The 21,974-nt window shown below is 47.5% G+C and overlaps 2 protein-coding genes across 15 annotated transcripts in view; both read right to left on the bottom strand.

The window, feature by feature from the left end:
* LOC119221940 (uncharacterized) overlaps positions 1 to 2,988 on the bottom strand; it is a 28,525-nt gene extending 25,537 nt beyond the window's left edge. For 3 of the 4 annotated variants that reach the window (XM_062562686.1, XM_037478157.2, XM_062562687.1), the window contains exons 1-4: positions 2,578 to 2,988; positions 1,700 to 1,768; positions 439 to 1,624; positions 69 to 321 (exon numbers count right to left, since the gene is read on the bottom strand). In XM_062562686.1, the coding sequence (XP_062418670.1) occupies positions 69 to 321; positions 439 to 1,624; positions 1,700 to 1,745 (1,485 nt within the window). In that variant the 5' untranslated portion in view covers positions 1,746 to 1,768; positions 2,578 to 2,988. The remainder of the gene's footprint in view (positions 1 to 68; positions 322 to 438; positions 1,625 to 1,699; positions 1,769 to 2,577) is intronic. The other variant, XM_037478155.2, reaches the window with a different exon arrangement.
* A 79-nt stretch (positions 2,989 to 3,067) lies between these two features.
* Positions 3,068 to 21,605, bottom strand: LOC119221953 (MYND-type zinc finger-containing chromatin reader ZMYND8-like). 11 transcript variants are annotated; one of them, XM_062562718.1, is made up of 22 exons: positions 21,442 to 21,605; positions 21,096 to 21,327; positions 17,659 to 18,242; positions 16,424 to 16,494; positions 15,802 to 15,968; positions 14,334 to 14,555; positions 10,559 to 10,672; positions 10,261 to 10,353; positions 9,851 to 9,938; positions 9,700 to 9,770; positions 9,535 to 9,612; positions 9,319 to 9,434; positions 8,715 to 9,190; positions 8,488 to 8,616; positions 8,225 to 8,386; positions 7,511 to 8,020; positions 6,631 to 7,113; positions 6,373 to 6,512; positions 6,197 to 6,277; positions 6,019 to 6,097; positions 5,680 to 5,919; positions 3,068 to 4,260 (listed from the first exon to the last, which is right to left on the bottom strand). In XM_062562718.1, the coding sequence occupies exons 4-22, from the start codon at positions 16,446 to 16,448 to the stop codon at positions 4,082 to 4,084; spliced, it is 3,453 nt and encodes a 1,150-aa protein (XP_062418702.1). In that variant the 5' UTR covers positions 16,449 to 16,494; positions 17,659 to 18,242; positions 21,096 to 21,327; positions 21,442 to 21,605; the 3' UTR covers positions 3,068 to 4,081. The 11 variants fall into 11 exon arrangements, with proteins under 11 accessions (XP_062418702.1, XP_037334100.2, XP_037334099.2 ...); XM_037478203.2 differs by lacking the exon at positions 17,659 to 18,242 and having other exon boundaries at positions 21,096 to 21,266; XM_037478202.2 differs by lacking the exon at positions 17,659 to 18,242.
* Between the last annotated feature and the right edge of the window lie 369 nt (positions 21,606 to 21,974).

Raw genomic sequence — 21,974 nt, forward strand, 5'->3', positions numbered from 1 at the left:
AAATAACTACTTCATTTTGAAATTGTGGCAACTAAGGATAATGTCAGCCAAGAAAATTAAATTCTCACCTTGGGGTCTTGTTGCTCCTCGTGCCGCTCCTGTTCTCCACCAGGAGGACTCTGTGTCAAGCAGTCAGGGTAGCTCAGCTCAGGCTGCGGTTCAACGTGAAGCGTCGATTGAAGTTGGAGTCGCATCTTTGTAGTGCAAGGAGGGCAGATGTACTCTTCCCCGTTCCTCTCCATCTTACGGCCCTTTGACGCAGTGATGCCAACACAGTCGCCATGGAACCAGTCCTGGCATTTGTCACAGCAGATCATGAACCTATAAGCGGTTTAAAAAAAAAAGTCAAAAGACATTCAGGAAGTGAAACGGGCAGATGGTTGAGGCATGCAAAGCTCCGAAGCCCAAGGGATCATGTTACCAGAAATGAGCACCTACCGTTTATCTTGTTTTTGTCGACAGATGCAGTACAGAGCATTGGAGTCGGAGCCCTCTGCGTCTGACATGCTTAAACACTTCCTTTTTTTCTTCATCTTATTCTCCACCTCCTCCCCCGCCTCCGCGTCGTCCTCCTCTGGTGCATTTTCATACTGTCCAGGCGTCACATCACTGTTCTGGTCCAAATCTGTGTCGATGACTATGCAGTCGGAGCTTGTCTGCTGAGTGGGACTCAGAGTGATGTCGGAGTTGGATGATATCTCGATTTCCGCAGATCCACGTGGATCGTTTTCTTTCGCCTCACGTTGCAGCTGCTGTTCCAATGGATGTACGAGCATGACCTCATCATCGTTGTCCTCATCATCCACCAGGCTTGATTGAAGCGCAGGAGGCCTTCCCCTCCCTCTGCCCCTTCCTCTACCTTTTCCCCTTCCTCGGCCTCTGCCCCTGCCCCTCCCTCTGGCCTTTCCTTTTCCACCTCTAACCCCTCTAGATCGTGTGTCTCCTTGTCTGCCTCTCAATGCCAGTTGCTCTTTAATCTGTATCAGAGGCATTTCATTATTGTCCTCTTCTTGACTAGAAATCAATACCACGTCGTCGATGTCCCCTCCTGCAACATTGTCAGGAGTACAAGGTGGCGAGGTCTCCATTTCATCAGGAGATTCGCTATTATCAGGCACCTCGGTGTCTTCTATAACCTCTGGAGGAGGAGGCTTGATGGAATCAGTGGCTTCCAAAATGTCAGGAACTGCCAGTGCATTCGACATGTCCATTGACATGTCCTCGTTCCCGCCCAGCAAAGAGAAGGCAGTGTGGAAGGCAGACCCAAAATCCTGACCCCATAGGCCGGGTCCAAGGCTCCCTCCTGCAGAAGCTTCGGGGGCCGGCTTGCCCTCTTCTGCCACAGGGGACGATGGGGCGGACCACTCAAGCTTGTCTAGAACACTCTTAGTTGCACTGCTAGTTCTTTGGGGGGAGTGGGTTTCTAGAGTGGGAGGGGGCGTCTGGTTGGTTCGACGACTTCGGCCTCTGCGTACAAGTGGAGGACTGTTGGTCAGCTCGCCAACTTCGTCCAAGAACTCCCGTTTCGCAATGGTTGTCCTCCTGAAGCCCCAGGACTTTTTAACCTGAGACATGGTCGGCCTAGCACTAGATTCTGCCTCTTCCGACTGGCTCTGCTGGTCCTCTATAGGAAGAAAAATATGGTCAGCCAAAATCTGTTTTATGATTACCTATAGCCACCAAAGAAATCCGTTCTTACCCTCATTGCAGCCATCTGAGAGGCGATTAGCTTCCGTTGGATCCATTTAGGCATCCAAAGGTAACAACGCTGTCAACACACAAAGACATGATTTGTTAGTAAACAGTTTGTAATTAAGTTGGATGAGGAAAGTGACCTAAAGAAGGGACAACTTGGAGAAAAAAATGCTGATGGCTCCAAAGGCCTAATTTTCAGGACATGCGAAGAATCCGTGAATAAGCAGACATGGTCATTTATTCAACATGGAAAAATGTGTAAAAGCAAATCTGCATAATCATTCGTTTAAGCAACTAAATTAATCTAATACAGCAGCCTGCAATACATCATAGCCTGGTAAAGGTTATAATGTTCAGCTTTTGTTAAAACTGTTGAGGGTTAATCAGAAAGCTTACAGATGTTTCTAAACAGTAACATTGTATCCAAAAAAAATCAGGACGAGAAAAGTGATTTGATCAAGTAAATTGAGCCCATTTGTCATGACGTCAAACGTGGAATCCTCAGTTATATGTTTCAAATAAATCAATGTAACGCTAGCTGTCGACATGTTTGCATGGGTGTAACTTGCCGTTTTGAACACGTTGCAGATGGATTAAATGAGTACATTTTAACAACATTTAACAAACGAACACGTGATGAAAAGCACTGTGGCCGGCGTTGTGTCTAAATCAACTTGTACGTTAATCCAAGGGTAACGGTTTTCAAAAACGCGTAGTTGCCTGCAGCGGGCCTGACTAGCTGACCCATCCTTGGTTGTGGTGCAGACTCTTCCTGTTGTAGATGGTGCAGTTATCTCGTCCACTGGAGTTGCGACTATTTGGGCCGTACATAACAAATATACACTCCTTAGCAAAACACACGAACGAACGGAAGGCCCTTACTTATGTCACCACCATTTCTCAGTTGGCCGTGAAAGGACAGAAGCGAAACGTCATCGTTCTGCACAGCGGGAAACACGCAGTTGTTCCATAAACAGAGGAGATGAGGATCCTCTCTTGCGACGATATCACCGCTCGCTGCACTTCATTTAAGCTAACGTTAGCCTAGCTACTAGACTACCTGCCAACACTGCGAAACGGTCTCCAACGCTTGCTGAACCATAATTACATGTTTGGCGAGTATACGTGAACAATGCAAGAACCATTTGAATCCTACCTTGAATCGTAATGATTATTTTCCGGTTAATAAAGGATTCGCTCAGCTAGCCAGCTAGGTATGCTAGCACAGTCTTCCATTTTCTCGGCATCGTTCTGCCGTTTCGTAATCTCGCGAGAATTACTCCTCACAGGCGGAAAGCCCCGTGACATCAGCAAGAGATCGTTTGCTCCGTGGTTATTTCCGTAGAGAGAGAGAGAGCGAGGTCCGAGTGAATCGTGATCGGACCACTTTGTTTTCTCCACGAGTCCATTTATTGTATGTACAATATGTAAACACGAACACAAACTCAATTCAGACATGCGCACAGGACATCATGCTCGGCCAGAATGCAGTTTCTATTTATTCCTGACCATTTCTAAGTCTTTAGGCCAGATTTGGATCACAAGTTAAACAGAAGCTTCACTTAGAGCTGACATTCATCTGAAGTAATTTATTTTCCATGTTTTTTTCTTCTTTTTTAAGACACACTATAAACAAACATACTATAAAAACATAACACTATAAATATTGTTCAGGTATTTTCTTACAAAAACTGTACAGTTGACATTTTTCAGTAATTTTTCTTCTTATAAATCACAAATTTGTTTTATGTAGGTCTATACAATGTTTAACAACAAAACAAAGTTGGTATGAGCCAAAAATGCCCCCGCTGACAAAGTTGAAAACGTTACATATTGCATTACTGCATGACTTGCATTAACAAAAATATCTCATTTGACAATAAGTGGACAAAGATGAAACTTGCATAACTCAACATACTTCTCATGGCACCATAATGAATGAAAAGCAACTGTTGGTGGTGTTTTGTCTCACAATATTGAGATAAATCCACTAAATGATACAGCAAGTAAGTACTTAAGAGCAGCATTGGAAAGTAAATATTCTGTGGGTCGATACAATCTTGTTCAGACGTGAAACAAAGTGGTAACAGAGCTACAACAAAACTACAGAATGCAAACATACAACCTCACATTTTATTTCTCAACACATTACTTTCACATTGTGAATCCACCCAAGCGACTTGTGTGAAAACTGCGAATGAGAGATGGAACGACAACAACAACAACAGCAACAAAAGAAGTGCAGCAGACAGACGCACACACATGGGAATGGAAAGAGCACAAAAACGGTGTGTGTCGCAACGCCGCAGGCCTTCAAGCACCAGGTTTGACCCCGCAGCAAAGGGGGGGGGGGGGGGGGGGCGCCAGATTCCGTGTAGTGTCGCCGTTAGGTCACAGTGACGCCGGCGCCGTCCTTGCTCTTGTCGGTGTACGCCGGCGGGTTGCTTTTGTCCGCCGAGGGCCCGGCTCCGGAGGGCAGGCTCTGCTTGGGGGGGGAGAGGCTCAACGTTTTGGCCGAAGGGTCCGAGTTGGACTCCCCTTCTGGGTCCTGCTGCGGCGCCGTGGCTGGAAGGGGAAAACAGAAATGTGAACTGAAACGGTGGACACCCTGTCGGCATAATTTGCCTCTTCTAAACCCGCACAGGTAGAGAGAGGCAGTATTTATATCTGTATTAGACATAACAAATTCATACTTTTTCAGTTGACAGGATACATTTATGAACTTTTTATGGATTTAGTGCTTGAGATGAAGAGAGGCTGGGCTCATCAGAGGAACAATGTCACATCCATTAAATATTTTACATTTATTGCAAGATGCTTTAGTATGTAAATAGAAAGCAGAGAAGCCTTGAAATTTCCATTTCCCCGTTTAATTTAAATGCAGTAGCCTGTATCAAAACAATCAATGAAAAATAACCCACCTGAATAAAATGAATTTCACATCAGTGAGTGGAGATGGTCTCAGACAAATTCTAACCTTCTTAAGGACACAGTTAAGTAGTAAAAAATATATTTCTTAGCATATTGTCCCAAATCTTCATGAAGGTTTGTCATCCAGCTGCCATTTGAAAATAAGCACGAGCTAAAACCAATTATATGAACTTTTGAAGGAAAGGCCAAAGTAAAGCGTTCACTAATACGTATTTCATAAACATTTGAGGGGCTATATCTGCAATACAGTAAGTGATTATTGATTCATATATTTGATCAGTGCTGCAGGCTGATTGAATTTGACAGTGATTGACAGATGCATCAGACTCCTTCGCTCTGATTGGTTGTTTTTCTTCACGTGGAATCTTTCAAATGTCATTTAGTGCCTTAAAAATGAAGATGAGGAAGCGGATTCTTCCTCGATTATCTGACTCATGTCAGGATATAGTGATGGCTTCATAAAGGGTTATTCCTATATAAAGCTTTAATCTACTATTTCAAAAAAGCAACAAGGAAATTAGAATTATATATGTTTAATAATACACAAGAAAAAGTCAGACATTAAAGTACAAAAACTTTTGAATTTTTAACAAATCTGGTTAACACCAGGAGAATTCTTCCTCCCCATGGCAGAGAAAACATAATGTATAATCCTCGACAGTGTATTACACGGTAACTTTACCAACATGTGTCTTTCATGTCAAGTAACACATCAGTTTGGATCACAGTACTTGGGGATTTATTACTCATCTGCAACAGAAAACACTGAACTGGGGAAGTGCTCACACTGAGAAAAACGCAGCAGTAAAATACCGTCACCCTGCCTCTAATATCCACTTTAAATAATAAATAACAAACAGTAAAATACTTTAGTGTATAGTTTTGGTCTCTGATGTTAATTTAATGTCTTTTGGTATTTAAAATTTGCCAGTTTTTTTCGTTAATAACCGTTACGCGGCGACTTTGTGCATCACTGCCCTCGACACAAAGCATTCTGTCCACGTTCACATCCTCTTCTTGACCACTAGTGTGCTGTGAGTGTGGACATATTACCTGACTGTGTGCAGGACTTCATGTGTTCTGGCCAGTGGGCCTGCTGGCAGGGGTAATCACAGTAGCTGGTGTTCCAGCAGCAATAGAAGATGGCCTCCTTCCTGCAGTTGGCGCACCACTGTTTCTTTTTGGTCTCGTCCACCAGCTGCTGCTTCTCCACCTCCGTCTGCTTCTTCACCTCAGCCACCAGGCGCTCCCTCTCCTGCTCCAGGCTCTGCCTCATCTCGGCCATGGTCAGCTCTGCAAGTGGAGAAAACCGATGTCATATGTGTGTGTGTTCATAAATATTCATATATAAAAACATTTAAAAAGCCGGGTCTGTGGTACGTCGACTCGTACCGAGATTGTGCTTCATCTCGGACAACTCCTGCTGATGCAGCCACTGGAGCTTCTCGATCTCGATCCTTAGCCGTCGAATCTGTGGCCAAATCACAGGGAGATCAGCACTTGCCGAGTATCACTATGAAACGTTTAAAACAACAACAAAAAAAGCATCGCTCTGCATGCCAGAATTCACCTCTGCAATTGTGTTTCCTGATGTGCTTTTGGAAAGATCGTTGTAGATTTCGGTCATTGTCCCTTTGATCGTGTCCATCATCTATAGATTTTTTTTGCAAAACAGAAAGCATGTGAGGTTAACCAACAGGTTTAATAAAAAAAAGGCTTAATTATTTAATGGAAAGTAAAAATTACTTTGTTTGTGTACTTGGCTATATCCGCAGCCACCTCCGCTGAGCCTGTAGGGATCTGCACGTCTCCTGACGAGGAGCCGCCAGTCGGGGCCTGGGCAGCGGCCAACGAGGAGGAAGCACCCTGGGGCACGTCTTTTTGACCTGCATCGGCACCAAGGGTCGGGGTAGAGGAGGGGGGAGGGGACAATACATCCGTCAGTGCACATTTCATCTCTTTCGTTCACGTTCAGATGCCCGATCACGCTGCCGTCGCATGTACCCTTGGCGGCCTGTCTGGTCTGATAGCGGCTGCTCGAGGAGTTCTGCTGTTGGGACGCCAGCTGCTTGGGGCTGCGCGTCTCCGGGCTCTGGGCCGCCGCCTCCCCCGGCGACTGCTCTCCCTGCTGCTGCTGCTGCTGCTGCCGCTGCACCTTCTGCATGTGCCACTTCTGAGACGACGTCTGGAACTTGGTCGGATTCCAAACCACCGCCCGCTGCACGGCCTGAGCGGCCTCCTTGGGCAGCAGGGGGCGCTGCTTCTTGGCGGCCGCGGGCACCGGGGACGTGGCGGAGACCGAGGCGGAGGCCGGGGACGGGGCGCCGGGGGAGCCGCTGGTTGCCGTGGTGGCAGCGGGCTGAGCAGAGGCCGCGGAGGAAACCAGGTTGAGGGCCGCCGGGATGGCGTGCTGCAAAGTTTCCTTGGGGTCAGGGGCGGACTCCCGGGACGGAGCGGCTGACGCTGCAGCAGATGAAGGCGCTTTACCTGAACAGAAAATAAACAATGTCCCCATAAGTGTGTAAATTGAGCCCTTTGAGCCCAAGAGGGCTAAATGTGGAATTTAACTAAGCGTTTTTTGATGATGTTCACCCACCGACCATTAACAGGTTTTCAAAGGTGGCTCAAAAAATACACTTCACAAAATATGTGATGAAACTTGGCTTAGAATATATGGGTAATGACCCATGTACATTTTGGCAAGACAGACTGAAAATTGGAATAAAAAGTTTTAAAAAACTTGGACGCTTAGTGCCCTTCTCTCTCTTTTGTGTGGAGACATTTCAGGGGCGTTATGTCCTCCCAGTGGTCTCTAACTAACTAAGACACGAGTCACACTGAGGACCACAGGAGACACCCGGACCCAGTATGTGCAAGGCCTCACCTTCCAGCTTGGCAACATTGGGCTCTTTGACGGTTTTAGCCGCTGTGGCTCCCGGCTCTCTCCTCGCCCTCTTGGAGTCCCGCCCCCCGTGTTCATCTCCCAGGTCGATCACCAGCTCCCTCTCAGAATCAGAGTCCTGCTCCGCCGCGGCAGCCGCGGCTGCTCGACCCTCCTCTAGGGCTTTGGGTTTGTCGGCTGGGGGCTGCGTCAGGGGCATTCTCGGCTTATCCTGGGGGCCCCGGTCGGGGACCCCGGCGCCCTGCTTGTCTTTGGGTTGAGGTTCCGAGGCGGCTTTAGCCGCTTTCCCCGCAACCCCCTCCTTGTTCTCTCCGTCCGTGTTTGCTTTGGGCCTTTTCCGGTCGGCCTTGTCGTGCTCGTCCTGGGTCGGGTTCTTTGGCTTGTGCTCCTCGTCACTGAGATACTCGCTGTCACTCGAGTCGGATTTCTCAGAGTCGTCCGAGTCGCTATGATCCACACCTTTGTACACGTCTTCAGAGATCTCGTCTATCCCTGGAAGGAGAAACGTAGGTTGTTGGTTCTTAGGCATTTAAAAAAAAGTTAGAAGTATTGCTAAATAGATTGTTTCCAAACACAGTCGAAGCGACACTTTGATTGATATTCACATGCATCAGCTTTTTGGGGTACATTTAATATTTAACTTTGAACATTAATATTTCTATTTTGTATAGAATAAGCAGATGATTGAATGTGTACCGAGCTGTGCCTTGCAGCTCTCAATGGTCTTGTCCAGGCTCCTGATGGGTCTCTTTGGGGTGGGAAGGGAAGCAGACGCTCCTTGTTGCTGCTGATTTTGCTGTTGCTGTTGCTGCACGGTCTCACTCAGCTCCTTCAGGTCCATCTCAGCCTTCACCCGATCTGAAGGGTGAAACGTTTGATATCAGTACAAGCACAAGCCGACATTGCAGTGATTCTTTCTAACATCGTCATCACAGTACATTTGTTCTGTTGGAACTGACCCAGGTTTAGATTGAGGATGCCACCTGTGCCGGCGGCCCTCTCCTGCTTGGGCACCAGTCCCGGGTTAAAGGGCTTCGGGCTGCCTGACGCGTTGCCTGCAGGACCAGTCTTCCCCGAGACCGGAGATGCTGTGATGATAAATGTTAAAACAGTTTAAAAACTAAAAACCCCCATTCACGTCGTCATTTCGTGACCCGTCGTCATAGAAGCATCAGTGTCCATTTACCGGTACAGTCCATTGATTCCTCTCCGGTGCTGTAGTGGAAGGCCGGATTCCTGCCGGGCTTTTCCGTGTCCTGCTCCCCATCGGACCCCGTGTGGACCGAGGAGTTGGTACTGGCGGGGGACCGGGGCATGTCCGTCATCGAGACCCTACGACCCATGCCGCTCGGCGTGGAAGTCTTGCCGAGGACCATCTTGGGGGACGCCGTCATGTCAAAGTTGAAGCGGAGCTTGTCCGGTTTCTCGTGTTTCACGGTGCCGGCGCCGGGGTTGGAGGGGTCCAGCAGCATCTGGAGCTGGTTGTTGGGTGTGAAGGGGGTGCGGAAGGGCGCGTAGTTGAACACCCCGAATTTCTTGCGAATGTTCTCCACGTAAACCTCCATCTCCTGCATGGCACTGTTGAAAATGCTCTTGGTCTTCTTCACGGAGAAAGGGATCTCTTTGGACATGAGGTAGCAGTTGTTGATGGGGACCCAGGCCCTGCATTCAAGCACGACAAAACGCCCACTGAATTACAACGGCCGCGACAATTAGTCGATCAGGGGATCGGGTTTTCGTTCCGAAATGGCTTTGGATCCTCCGAGACGCATCGAAGGCTCTCCGCTCACCTGTCGTGCTGCCCGAAGAAGCGCGCGTCTACCTGCCCGTCCTTGTCCCGAAGTGCTTTCGCTGGCCAGAACGGAAAGCCCTTGAGCTTGGCCCAGACCAGAGGGTGGGGTGGACTCTACGGGGGGGGACGAAGCAGCAACGGTGATTGAAAACCTCACGGATCAGAAAGCGCAACTAATGTGCGTCAATGTGTTCGAGGCGGTGTAAGGACCTACACATGGCTCACAAAACCAGTTGTCCCTTTTTTGGACTGAAGACAGGTAGCACTCTGGACACACCTCAATCTCATTCATCTACAAAAACATTCAATTACATAAAAATCAGACACATTTAACACAATATTTGCCATTGCTATAAGTTCATATCACAATATTCTTTACCTCGTGTTCACAAATCTTGACGATGACTTTTGCGGTTGCTGTTAATTTGTGATTACCTGAAATATAGTCACCTTAAAGTCACATTCTTGTTATTGTTAATCAGCAGAGTGGGAGGTTAAGGGGATGTCTGATACGTGTTGAAAAGGCCTACCTCCATTATAGATGATGCAATTGTGTAAGATCCATTTCATGTCAGCAAGGAAGGCTTCAGTGCAGCCATACATTTTCTTTTTGATATTCTATTAAAAAAAAAGTGAAATAATGAAATTAATGACAAAATACCTCACTGAAAAGATGAAACATTTAATGAACTGGTCCACAATTTTGAAAGTCTGTATCCCAGGACAACATTTGTTCTATAGGTTTCTTGTTTAATGTATTTATATATATGCTACATATACACAGTAGATACACACAAACATACACACGTATTGCCAATAAGACTTTAGAGGCGTTTGCTGCCTCTTCCTGCTCAACCAACCGTTTCTGTTCTTTAAAGGACTTTCGTAGATTTCTTTTACCATTTTTATGTTCACAAAAAAGAAAATCAAACAATATTACCTTTTCTAAAGTGGATAGGTCCATGGCGTGGAAAATGTACTCTGCATAATCCGGGTGCTGTTCCAGAGACACTGGTTTCTGAAAAGGCTCAGTCTGAAAAAAAAAAAAAAAAAAAAAAGATGATCATTTAGCCCAAAAAGGTTTCTTGTGTGGATTTTCTGGACTTTATCTGTCCATATCAAAGTAAAATTCGTATGAATCTTATTTATACAGCTTAACTTCACAAATAGGGGGCTTTTTTATAGAACACTTAGAGAAGGTTTCATTTTAACAGAATTGGATGGATGGTTAAACTTACCCCAGGCTGTTTAATCTTTTGAAGTGCAAATTTGAGCAAGTAGGAGAGCTGGTCTATTGTCAACATCGTCATTGCTTTGCTCTGCGTTTCGATGCATTCGGCAACTGTTATTTTCTGCAACGATAATACAATCTTTAAAATAATGAATCACACGTATGAATCCTTAATTAAAACGAACATGCACCAAAAGGACCTCATTCTGCATCAACTGTCTACTGAACTTATAACACTTAAATCCTCATTCCTCTACTAATCCTGGTTAAATCGCTTGCTTGTGGTAGTCCAGTGGTCCTCTAGCAGAGTTAACTAGGTTTAGGTTCTCTCAAGAAATGCTACGGCCTGCTCGTGCTACTTGATGACAGGCGAATGCGCTCAATGACAGAGGTTTATGCTGTAAATCGTGCAAAGCATTACAATAGGGAAAACCTCTCAAACACTTAACAGCCTGCAGTTCAGGACTTTTGATAGTTATTTCACATCCACCCGTGACACAGATAAAGAGGACAACTTGTTTGGCATTCACTTCCTGTAGAAGTACCTCCACGGCACAACTACTGGCGTTTTTTTGGTTGTTTGCTTACGGCTCTGCTTCACCATTTTTGACCTTTTGTCCGGGCGTTTCAGTTTGTGTGTGCGCGCGTGTGTGTGTGTGTGTGTGTGCTAAAGGCCCTTCATTGTCATGCCCTTTCATGGAGATCGGCAGGGCGTTTGCTGATAACCATCAACAGGCAAACACACCTTGAATTCAAGAGGAGGATAGGATCTGTCATTACAAGGAAACCGGAACAAACAATTCTGCGGTGTAGGAATATGTCCTGAGACTTTACTTGGAGACTTTCTCAGAAACAAAAAAGTATAATGAGGCCCATTAAAACTAGTATGGACGCACACCTGAAAATATATATATATATATATATATATACACTCACCTGCCACTTTATTAGGTACCCCATGCTAGCAACGGGTTGGACCCCCTTTTGCCTTCAGAACTGCCTCAATTCTTCGTGGCATAGATTCAACAAGGTGCTGGAAGCATTCCTCAGGGAGTTTGGTCCATATTGACATGATGGCATCACACAGTTGCCGCAGATTTGTCGGCTGCACATCCATGATGCGAATCTCCCGTTCCACCACATCCCAAAGATGCTCTATTGGATTGAGATCTGGTGATTGTGGAGGCCATTTGAGTACAGCGAACTCATTGTCATGTTCAAGAAACCAGTCTGAGATGATTCCAGCTTTATGACATGGCGCATTATCCTGCTGAAAGTAGCCATCAGAAGTTGGGTACATTGTGGTCATAAAGGGATGGACATGGTCAGCAACAATACTCAGGTAGGCTGTGGCGTTGCAACGATGCTCAATTGGTACCAAGGGGCCCAAAGAGTGCCAAGAAAATATTCCCCACACCATGACACCACCACCACCAGCCTGAACCGTTGATACAAGGCAGGATGGATCCATGCTTTCATGTTGTAAACGCCAAATTCTGACCCTACCATCCGAATGTCGCAGCAGAAATCGAGACTCATCAGACCAGGCAACGTTTTTCTAATCTTCTATTGTCCAATTTCGATGAGCTTGTGCAAATTGTAGCCTCAGTTTCCTGTTCTTAGCTGAAAGGAGTGGCACCCGGTGTGGTCTTCTGCTGCTGTAGCCCATCTGCCTCAAAGTTCGACGTACTGTGCGTTCAGAGATGCTCTTATGCCCACCTTGGTTGTAACGGGTGGTTATTTGAGTCACTGTTGCCCTTCTATCAGCTCGAACCAGTCTGGCCATTCTCCTCTGACCTCTGGCATCAACAAGGCATTTCCGCCCACAGAACTGCCGCTCACTGGATGTTTTTTCTTTTTCGGACCATTCTCTGTAAACCCTAGAGATGGTTGTGCGTGAAAATCCCAGTAGATTAGCAGTTTCTGAAATACTCAGACCAGCCCTTCTGGCACCAACAATCATGCCACGTTCAAAGTCACTCAAATCACCTTTCTTCCCCATACTGATGCTCGGTTTGAACTGCAGGAGATTGTCTTGACAATGTCTACATGCCTAAATGCACTGAGTTGCCGCCATGTGATTGGCTGCTTAGAAATTAAGTGGTGAGTATATATACACTCACCGGCCACTTTATTAGGTACACCTGTCCAACTGCTCGTTAACACTTAATTTCTAAGCAGCCAATCACATGGCGGCAACTCAGTGCATTTAGGCATGTAGACATTGTCAAGACAATCTCCTGCAGTTCAAACCGAGCATCAGTATGGGGAAGAAAGGTGATTTGAGTAACTTTGAACGTGGCATGATTGTTGGTGCCAGAAGGGCTGGTCTGAGTATTTCAGAAACTGCTAATCTACTGGGATTTTCACACACAACCATCTCTAGGGTTTACAGAGAATGGTCCGAAAAAGAAAAAACATCCAGTGAGCGGCAGTTCTGTGGGCGGAAATGCCTTGTTGATGCCAGAGGTCAGAGGAGAATGGCCAGACTGGTTCGAGCTGATAGAAGGGCAACAGTGACTCAAATAACCACCCGTTACAACCAAGGTGGGCATAAGAGCATCTCTGAACGCACAGTACGTCGAACTTTGAGGCAGATGGGCTACAGCAGCAGAAGACCACACCGGGTGCCACTCCTTTCAGCTAAGAACAGGAAACTGAGGCTACAATTTGCACAAGCTCATCGAAATTGGACAATAGAAGATTGGAAAAACGTTGCCTGATCTGATGAGTCTCGACATTCGGATGGTAGGGTCAGAATTTGGCGTCTACAACATGAATGCATGGATCCATCCTGCCTTGTATCAACGGTTCAGGCTGGTGGTGGTGGTGTCATGGTGTGGGGAATATTTTCTTGGCACTCTTTGGGCCCCTTGGTACCAATTGAGCATCGTTGCAACGCCACAGCCTACCTGAGTATTGTTGCTGACCATGTCCATCCCTTTATGACCACAATGTACCCAACTTCTGATGGCTACTTTCAGCAGGATAATGCGCCATGTCATAAAGCTGGAATCATCTCAGACTGGTTTCTTGAACATGACAATGAGTTCGCTGTACTCAAATGGCCTCCACAATCACCAGATCTCAATCCAATAGAGCATCTTTGGGATGTGGTGGAACGGGAGATTCGCATCATGGATGTGCAGCCGACAAATCTGCGGCAACTGTGTGATGCCATCATGTCAATATGAACCAAACTCCCTGAGGAATGCTTCCAGCACCTTGTTGAATCTATGCCACGAAGAATTGAGGCAGTTCTGAAGGCAAAAGGGGGTCCAACCCGTTACTAGCATGGGGTACCTAATAAAGTGGCCGGTGAGTGTATATATATATATATATATTGCACATTTAAAAAAAAAAGTTCTGCCAACTAAAGGAAATCCATAGTAAATTTTGCGAGCAGATCCAAATTCCAAACACCTTTGGAACGTGCCGTGTGAGCAGTCAGATCTGCTGAGGGTGTCACGAGAGCCCTGTAGCTCTTTGGCTCAACCGCAGACAAAAGCGGGAGAAGATTTCACAGATTAGCGCCTTCGCTCTGGAGCTGCACACGACACAGGACACTGGACACCCCCCCCCAGTCTCGCGCCCGTGTACGTACACACACACACACACACACACACACACACACACACACACACACACACACACACACACACACACACACACACACACACACACACACACACACACACACACACACACACACACACACACACACACACACACACACACACACACACACACACACACACACACATACACGTCCTGCGAGATACCTCACACTCTGGACAGAACCAGTCGCCCTCGGGCTCGGCTGGTAGTTTGAGGCACTTGGCGTGGTACACCCTGGGGCAGAGCTCACAGCAGAGCACCTGGCCCTCGCGGTGGCACAGCCAGCAGTAGAAGTCGTTCCTGCCGTCCTGGGGTACGACATCAACAGGGTCTGTGGTGAGGGCCGGCTGCTTCATATAGTAAAAGGGGCCATGTCTTAGCTCTGACTGAAATGGGGGCGAGAGAAACAAAAAAAGCAGAAGGGGGAGCGGTTTTTAAAAAAAACACGCAGAACACAGTACAACATTTTTTTTTTTTAAAAGGTGCAGTGCAACGGAAACAAGACAGCAATAACAAAAGGTGGGGTAAGCAGAGTGAGAAGCATAGGGGAGGGGGGAAGTCATTCACCACACATGTTTTACAGTAAATAGGTAAACAATCTGGTCAAGCTACAGTTTAAACTTTGAGTCAAACAAGAGTTACCCAATTGTTTTGTTGTCAAAGTACTGTAATTAGAAAGCTCACATTTCAAGTTAACACAGTGCACAGTATGGGTCTGTTGATTATACATGGGATGGATTAGTAGAAGCTGACGCATCGTGCTTTCACAGCCCCAAATATCTTAAGTCTTAGGCGCTTACACCAAATTTATGTTGGCTGTTCAATACGAGTTGGGGATAAAATTGGGGCTTATTTGTCAATCAAAGCATTCACAGTACTGATAAAAACATTACATTACGAAAGCTTTGACAATGCATAATGATGTTCTACAGACTGAAGGGTAAACAAGGCACTAACTCAGCACCTCGGGAATGTGAAACACTGAAAACATTTGCATCAAAGTGCAAAACACTGCAAACAACCAGAGGCGATTCATAAAAATATGCAAAAGAGTAAGGCGAGTGCGAAGTGAAAAATGCAATAAATGCACTCCAAACCTAAGAGACACGCCCCTCACGTCCAAACCTGCTTGTCCACCTCTAAGCCAACAGCATGCTGCACTCAAGATCCCAATCGGTGTGCTCTCGCAGGCAATGAGGTGTGTGTTTGACCAGGGAAGAAGAAACGCATTGAACTTTGACCCGTGCAGTGTGTGCACAGGGCCTCCAGTTTGTTTTGCTAAAAGAAAAAAAAAAAAAGGTCCCAGTATAACCCAGTAAATAACCCCAACCTTCATCTTTAAACACAACTTGTGGCACTCCTCAGGTGTAAAACGAAACAAACGACTTTTTCAGAGAAAATAATATAAAAGAAATGGCTAACCAGCTAAAAGAAGTCTTCGTCTATAATGAGTTGTTCTTAGTCGTTTTAACTGAGAGACTGAGGAGTAAAAAGAAAAAAACGCCACGTTGTCTTATGGTCTTATTCTTGGTCTCCTTGGCCAGCTCCACTCTCTGGAGTGAAAGGACAGGCCGCACCCCACGACCTTTGAGAGCACGCCGGATCCTGGGCCGAGCACGCCGCGGCACTCACCTGGTCTTTGCTGTGACAGTTGACGGCGCCGGGCTTCTTCTTCCTCTTGAGGGGGCTGGGCGAGGTGTCCGAGGGAGAGTGCCCGTTGGACGAATGGGTCGGACTGGACGCCTTTCTCTTCTGTGGCGGCGCCGCCGCCCGTTCTGCTGACCCCGGAGGATCCGCCACTGGAGGCAGAAAGACAATGGGGGGGGGGGGGGGGGAGGAGGTTGGGATGGTGGGACACAGGCTCGTTCACGGCAAACGGTTAAGACGATTGACACACAGGTGCCATGGTGCCAGGTGCCAAATCCAAGTCAGCTCCAGTTGAGAAATTTGGTAAATCGAAGTGCAGTGCTGAGCTCTTACAATTTCACAATCTTACAAAGTACCTTGAGGATGCCACTTATTCATATTGCCATACTATAGTATTATAGTAACAAATAGCTGGAGGGCTCCCCCTAAACCAAGAGAACACGACTGTTTACACTTTGGACACGAATTCCAAACTGGCATCCTGGATTGTCTTTTGCGGTCCGATGAGACTTTGCCCTGAAAGCGTAGATAAACCTTCACGTTCTCTAACGGAGCGGCGAGCAGTTCAACGCCGTTTAGCGAGAGGCGCCCGGCCTCGGAGACTTACCCTTGGATCGTGCAGCTGCGTCCATCCCCTCTACCACATCGGACTCTGTCTTTATCTCCTCCTCAGCCAGACTGCAGAGCCACCCAGGAAGAGAGGCAAAAAAAAAAAAAATATCAGACAACGTGCACCTTAGGCAACGGGCCCCCCAGAGGACCCCGTCAACGGGGACCCTGCATGGCCCTTGTTATTGTTTTTCATTTTACCGGCACGTCGCTTACATCACGCCACCGAGTTCACAACCACCTCCACATCGCCAGCGACAAATTAGCCTGGATGGGTCCCTTATGCTCAGAAAGGGAAAAGGGAGAACGGCAACGGTCGCCACGGCAACGCTCCCGTTCTCCGCCGAGCGCGAGTTGATATTCTAAGCAACACGGGTGCCGTATCAGCTCCGTCAACTCTGTCCCTTCAGGAAGAGACGCGGCTGTGGACCGATAGGGCCCCTGGCCTCTGCTGTGCTTTGCTTCAGAACAAATGGTGGACAGACCTTCGATACTCAGGGAGTCATGAAAAGGGCTGGCCAGTACTGCTCGAGGAACATGGGAGTCTCACCATGAACAACAGAACCCGTTTCTGCCAACTCTGCGGCTCCTTCAGTAACAGGATTTGGACCCTGGCCGTTAGAGACCAGAAGAATGGCGAGAACTGGTTCTTCACAGTTCACCCAGTCTTGCTGTCATCTCGATGAAAAAAAAAAAAAAAAAAAAGAAATCTGGCAATAAATGAAAGTCTTTGAGTATTTGGCTCCTCCTTTTTCAGATCAACAGAGGGCCTTGTTCCAAGGATGTAGCCTTTATTCACAAGCCCCCCAGGAAGAAGTCCCTCTCGCGGACCCCTGACCAGTCACACACTTGACCAGCTCACAGCGTTTGGCTGCAGCTCTGGTTTACAGGCCGTGACTCAAAAGGTCAACCACAGTTGCTGGATAAGCTTTGTTTCCCCCCCCCCCCTTCTCTCTTCTAAAAAGTAGAGGAATGCTCCTTACGACCCCTCCTCCACCCTCACAAAGACATTCCCCCCACAAAGTTCATCAAATGTCAGCTCTCTGACGGACACAGGGAGGCTGAAACATGTCCTGAAGGGATTAATGAGTCAGATCTGAAGAACCCAAAGGAGCTTCGATTTGATCACATCAGCTATGAAACCTACACGCATGTAAATACCAAGTCGACCTTCGTGTTTCCTGCACAATCTTGGTTAAACAATGATTACATTCTTTGTACCAGACTACATACCAGATACCGACACTTCAAGGCTCTTCTGAATACAGTCCTTGTTCTCTCGGACCATCAGAGTGAAACTTAAAAAAAGAAGAAATGCATCAATTCCTCAGCCTGAAAAGAAAAAAGTCAAACATGGCCGCAGAGTTTCTTTAAAAATATGGCACACACGCACACACACACACACACACACGCACACACACACCCCCCTCCTGGGGCCTTCCTGTTCCGGACTGGGTGAACAAACGAGGCCCTCTGAAAGCGAGCCGCTCTGCTACGTGTGCCACAGCCCTGAAAGCAGAGAACGTCCACCAGGCAGAGCTCCGGGGACAAAGTGCCACAACACTGAACGACGTGCACACGCGCTCAAGAGGCAACACACTGCTGCCACTCTGCCGGGGTGACCGACACGGAGGAAGCAAAAAGAAAAAAGAAAAGAAAAAAGAAAAAGGTGTATGCTGGTCCAGAGGACACGCTCGGATCAGGAGCTGTGATCCATCACACAGGGAGAGTTAGGCAAATAAATCCGCAGCAGATTGTGGGAACATATTCCAGAGAGCCGAGGAAGCACTGACAGGATCCCCCTCTGCAAGCAGTACCTGACGGACAGAAAATAGGAAACACTGACTCAATGCCTTTGGATTCCACTCCACTGAGAGACGAGCAGGGTTCTCCCCGTCACAGAAAATGGAGGCCACAGCTCGCTCCTCTTCCCCCCCCCCCACCTCCCCCACCTCCTCTCCCCCATCCCCCACCACTCCGAGGCTCAGACTCAAGCACTGGCACATCCGTGCAGAAGCACCGGGAGAGATCTGTGGAGATTACTGTCCAACATTTGACAAATAAAAATGAAAAACACACGGCCGTGTCAAGACAGACCTCCTGGCGCCGATCACAGCGTTGGAGGAGGAACGCAGCGGCGGGGGTGGGGGGGGCACGAGAGAATCCACTAAGAAGAAGCACTAGTCTCCCTTTTTCTTCTTCTTCTTTCTTAGGTCTTCGATCTCTGCTGGATTCCTTCCCCAAATACTGCTGTCATTGAATAATTAGATTTCATCTTGAAGAAACAGAGCCCGTCAGTGTGGAGTCACAGCAGAGATCCCGGCAAAGCCGTGTCCCCCCCCCCCCGCACTCTAAAAAAGAATCTGCAGTTCATTCACACCAGACGGACGAGCGGCCTCTCTGCGATGGGGCAGCCGAGGGAGAGCTGTTCAATGCAAACATCATTACTGCACCCTCTGCTCTTGGGGGGGGGGGGGATCAAACACCCATGGACCACAAAACATCCTACTCACTGTGCCACACAAAACCCCCCCCAGAGCGACAGATCAGGGCTTGCAGGAGGACGAGAGGCAATCAGACCGACGGCCGCACGCACGGGGGGGGGGGGGGGGGGGACACTATTAACTTCGTTTTTGTTGTCTGAAATCAACACAAACACAACAGTTTAAAGCAGACGCTGTGCGATGGTACTTTACATACAATAAAATGTACTTTGCCCAAGATGAGGATCCTCGACTTGAGCACGAGTCCTTTACAAGATCGGTGCCAAACTGTTCCAACACAGTATATCCTGTCATCAAAGAAAGATGTTTTATAAAAAGGGTGAATCAAAGATGGCTGTGGAATTTTCCAGAAGGCCCTTGCTCTCCCTGCTGCTCTCCCTCTGATTGTCAATCTTTAACCTCACCCGCCGCTGCAATTGGCTGGAGGGCCGACAGGGAGGAACGCCATTGGTCAGCTGTGCTACACGATCAGTGTGCAGGCGCCCGTCTTCCTCCTAAAAAGCATTTCTGCTGCAATGCAGAGATCCCCCCCCCCCCCCCCCACACACACACACACCCTCCTGCATTAGAGGCTTTATTATTCCTTTACTTTTGTTTGCCCTTCTTGATTATGACAGTCTAAAACCAGAGGGGATTTTAATAAAGAGAAAAAAAAAAGAATGCAGGCCCTTTGGGGGATTATGTGTGTGGGTGTGATGCATAACTCAGTGGCTCTGCTATTTAAACGCGCTCCTGTTTGTCCCAACGCGACAGCGTCTTTTTTTACACAGTGCCGACACTTCTAAACACCAGCGGAGCAATGGCGTCTCTGGCTCCATGAGGAGCTGTGGAATCAAGTCCTTGCAGTGCACGTTGACTTCTGGTCCGGGGTTTTAAGCAGTGAGGGAATGAACACTGATCGGAACGCCACTATTTTCTGGCTGTTGAATTGAGAAGAAAAGAAGAAAAACGCTCCTCGTTTCACCCACGTACTTCAGACTGCTGACATGGTGATACATGAAACACAATAAAATAAATACATAAAAGCATTATAAAACGTCATGATATAAATGCTTTTTCAAAATCTGTATCTCACTAATGTCTCTTACGTGTGAAAAACACACAATACCATAACAGAAAATATTGCAGTATATGCAAACAACACGTACACAGACACACACATGGTGTAAAAACCTGATAGGTCTCATGCTGTTCCTCTGTCCCTGCAGTCTGCTCTGTAAGAAGAGCTCTCTACAACACAAAATGGCCACTGCGCGCGCGTGTGTGTGTGTGTGTGTGCGTGTGTGTGTGTGTGTGTGTGTGACGACTGGAGAGTGGAGGAAGCGGTTTCACAACACGTCTGCAGAGAAGGGCAAAGCCCGGGCCGCCAAAACTCAAGGCCCACCGACGGAATTAGAAATAACCCCCCCCCCCGTCCCAAAGAGCCAACTGGAAGAGGATCGCCCTGCCACCAAAAGGCTTGTTTTTAACGTATCTCCTCCGCGTGGAGCGAACAAACTCCAATCATCCCCCACGGCCCTTTGCTTTCAATTTATTTTTACTGAACAGTTTTTTAGGTCGTGCCCTGACAATCCTTGTCCTCCTCACGAGTACGTCTGTTGCCCCCCCCCCCCCCCCCCGGCCTGGCGTGACACGCGAGAAAAACAGCACACAGCCAATCCACTTACAAAAGCGTACACAACACCCACCCTCCTCCTCCTCCTCCTCCTCCCCCGTTGCCCATCCCCCATTCTTTCTCTGCCAGGCTGCAAACACAGGACTCACACAACAGAAGGGAGTTGCCATGTTTTTGTAATTCTAACTCCCCTTTGCATTAAATATATTAAAGGAAAAGAATTTGCCATGGTGGCGCTCTGCCTCCTGTATGGCGGCCGGGTTGTCTGGGGCACCCATGTGACCCTGAGACACAGAGAGAGAGAGCAAGGGTGAGAGTCGTTGCCCAACCCCCCACCCTCCTCGGCCCTGTGGAGCGGCGAGGCCTGCCGAGGCCTCCAGTCCGCCCCAGCTCCTCCCCCTCTTCTTCCTCTTTCCTCCTCCTGCACACTAAACAGATTTTTTTTCTCTCCCTCCTTCTTTAAGGTCTGCACATTTGTCATGAGAAACCGACAAGTCACCACAACGACAAGAAGGAAGCCATGTTGCTATCAGAAAAAAGACAGAGCTTACCTCTGTGGATGCATGGCTGCCTGACACACTGTTATGTCAACACTTATGAAACATGGAGGACACTCTCAGCCGGGGGGAAAGGCTCCGCTCTTCAGGCGAGGCGTTCAGGCCCGAGTGATGTTAGCCGGATCCTGACTGGTCGCTCTCCTCGCAGGCTGGATGCAAGGCCGCCTGTGATTGGCCGAAATGTTTCCTGAGTAATTATCTTTGTTCGGTGCAGGCAGGGGCAGCACTGTGAGTGTCAGAGACAGGGGAAGGAAGAAAAAAAAAATAGAAAAAAATAAGCAGCGAGAGCTAGGCCTAAAACCACAAAACGACACCATCAGCGTGAGTATTCTGGACGTACCAACCCAACGTGACAGTGTTTGAAGCTTCCACGTGTAGAACCTGGCCGTAGTTGTCTCATTTGGAGGCTTTAGAAGTGGAGATGGCAGCATGTAGTCTGTGAGGAGCAGGACACCACGGCTTCTCTGCACAAGCCTCCATGTTTTTTTATGTGGAGAGGGCCTTTGTTTAAACTCCTCCCTCCCTCTTTCCCACAGAAAGAAGAGGCTGTATCTCCTCACCTATTTAGGCAGTTTGGCTTGCTATAAAAAATGAGAAGAGGGAAAAAAGCTTGAGTTTTAAGCAGGCAATGCCTTTTCATATCACACGTTACTTATAATAGACGAGCGAGTGTTTACAAACACACAAATCAATCCTGCGTTGAGATAAATATGGTAAAGAAAAGGCAGACATTTTCCTGGTTTCCTCCTTCTCCATAGGGAGGAATGTCTACATTTGAACACTGTAGAGCTTTATATAAAGTTTGAGGAGGTGTTTCCTCTTCAACAGTGATAATAAATCATTAAACACAAGGGTATAAATTAGTTTTTTGTT

This window comes from Pungitius pungitius, chromosome 1 (genome assembly GCF_949316345.1).
Source record: "Pungitius pungitius chromosome 1, fPunPun2.1, whole genome shotgun sequence".
Classification (NCBI taxonomy): Eukaryota; Metazoa; Chordata; class Actinopteri; order Perciformes; family Gasterosteidae; genus Pungitius; species Pungitius pungitius.

What these genes read in the sequence shown, in the direction of transcription:
- LOC119221953 (XM_037478200.2), bottom strand. Translation starts at nt 19,223, where the DNA reads ATGACAGGATATACTGTGTTGGAACAGTTTGGCACCGATCTTGTAAAG. An exon ending in ACTGTCACAGCAAAGACCAG is followed by an intron (nt 14,556 to 15,801) that starts GTGAGTGCCGCG and finishes CCCCCATTTCAG; the next exon opens with TCAGAGCTAAGACATGGCCC. An exon ending in GGTTCTGTCCAGAGTGTGAG is followed by an intron (nt 10,673 to 14,333) that starts GTATCTCGCAGG and finishes TTATCGTTGCAG; the next exon opens with AAAATAACAGTTGCCGAATG.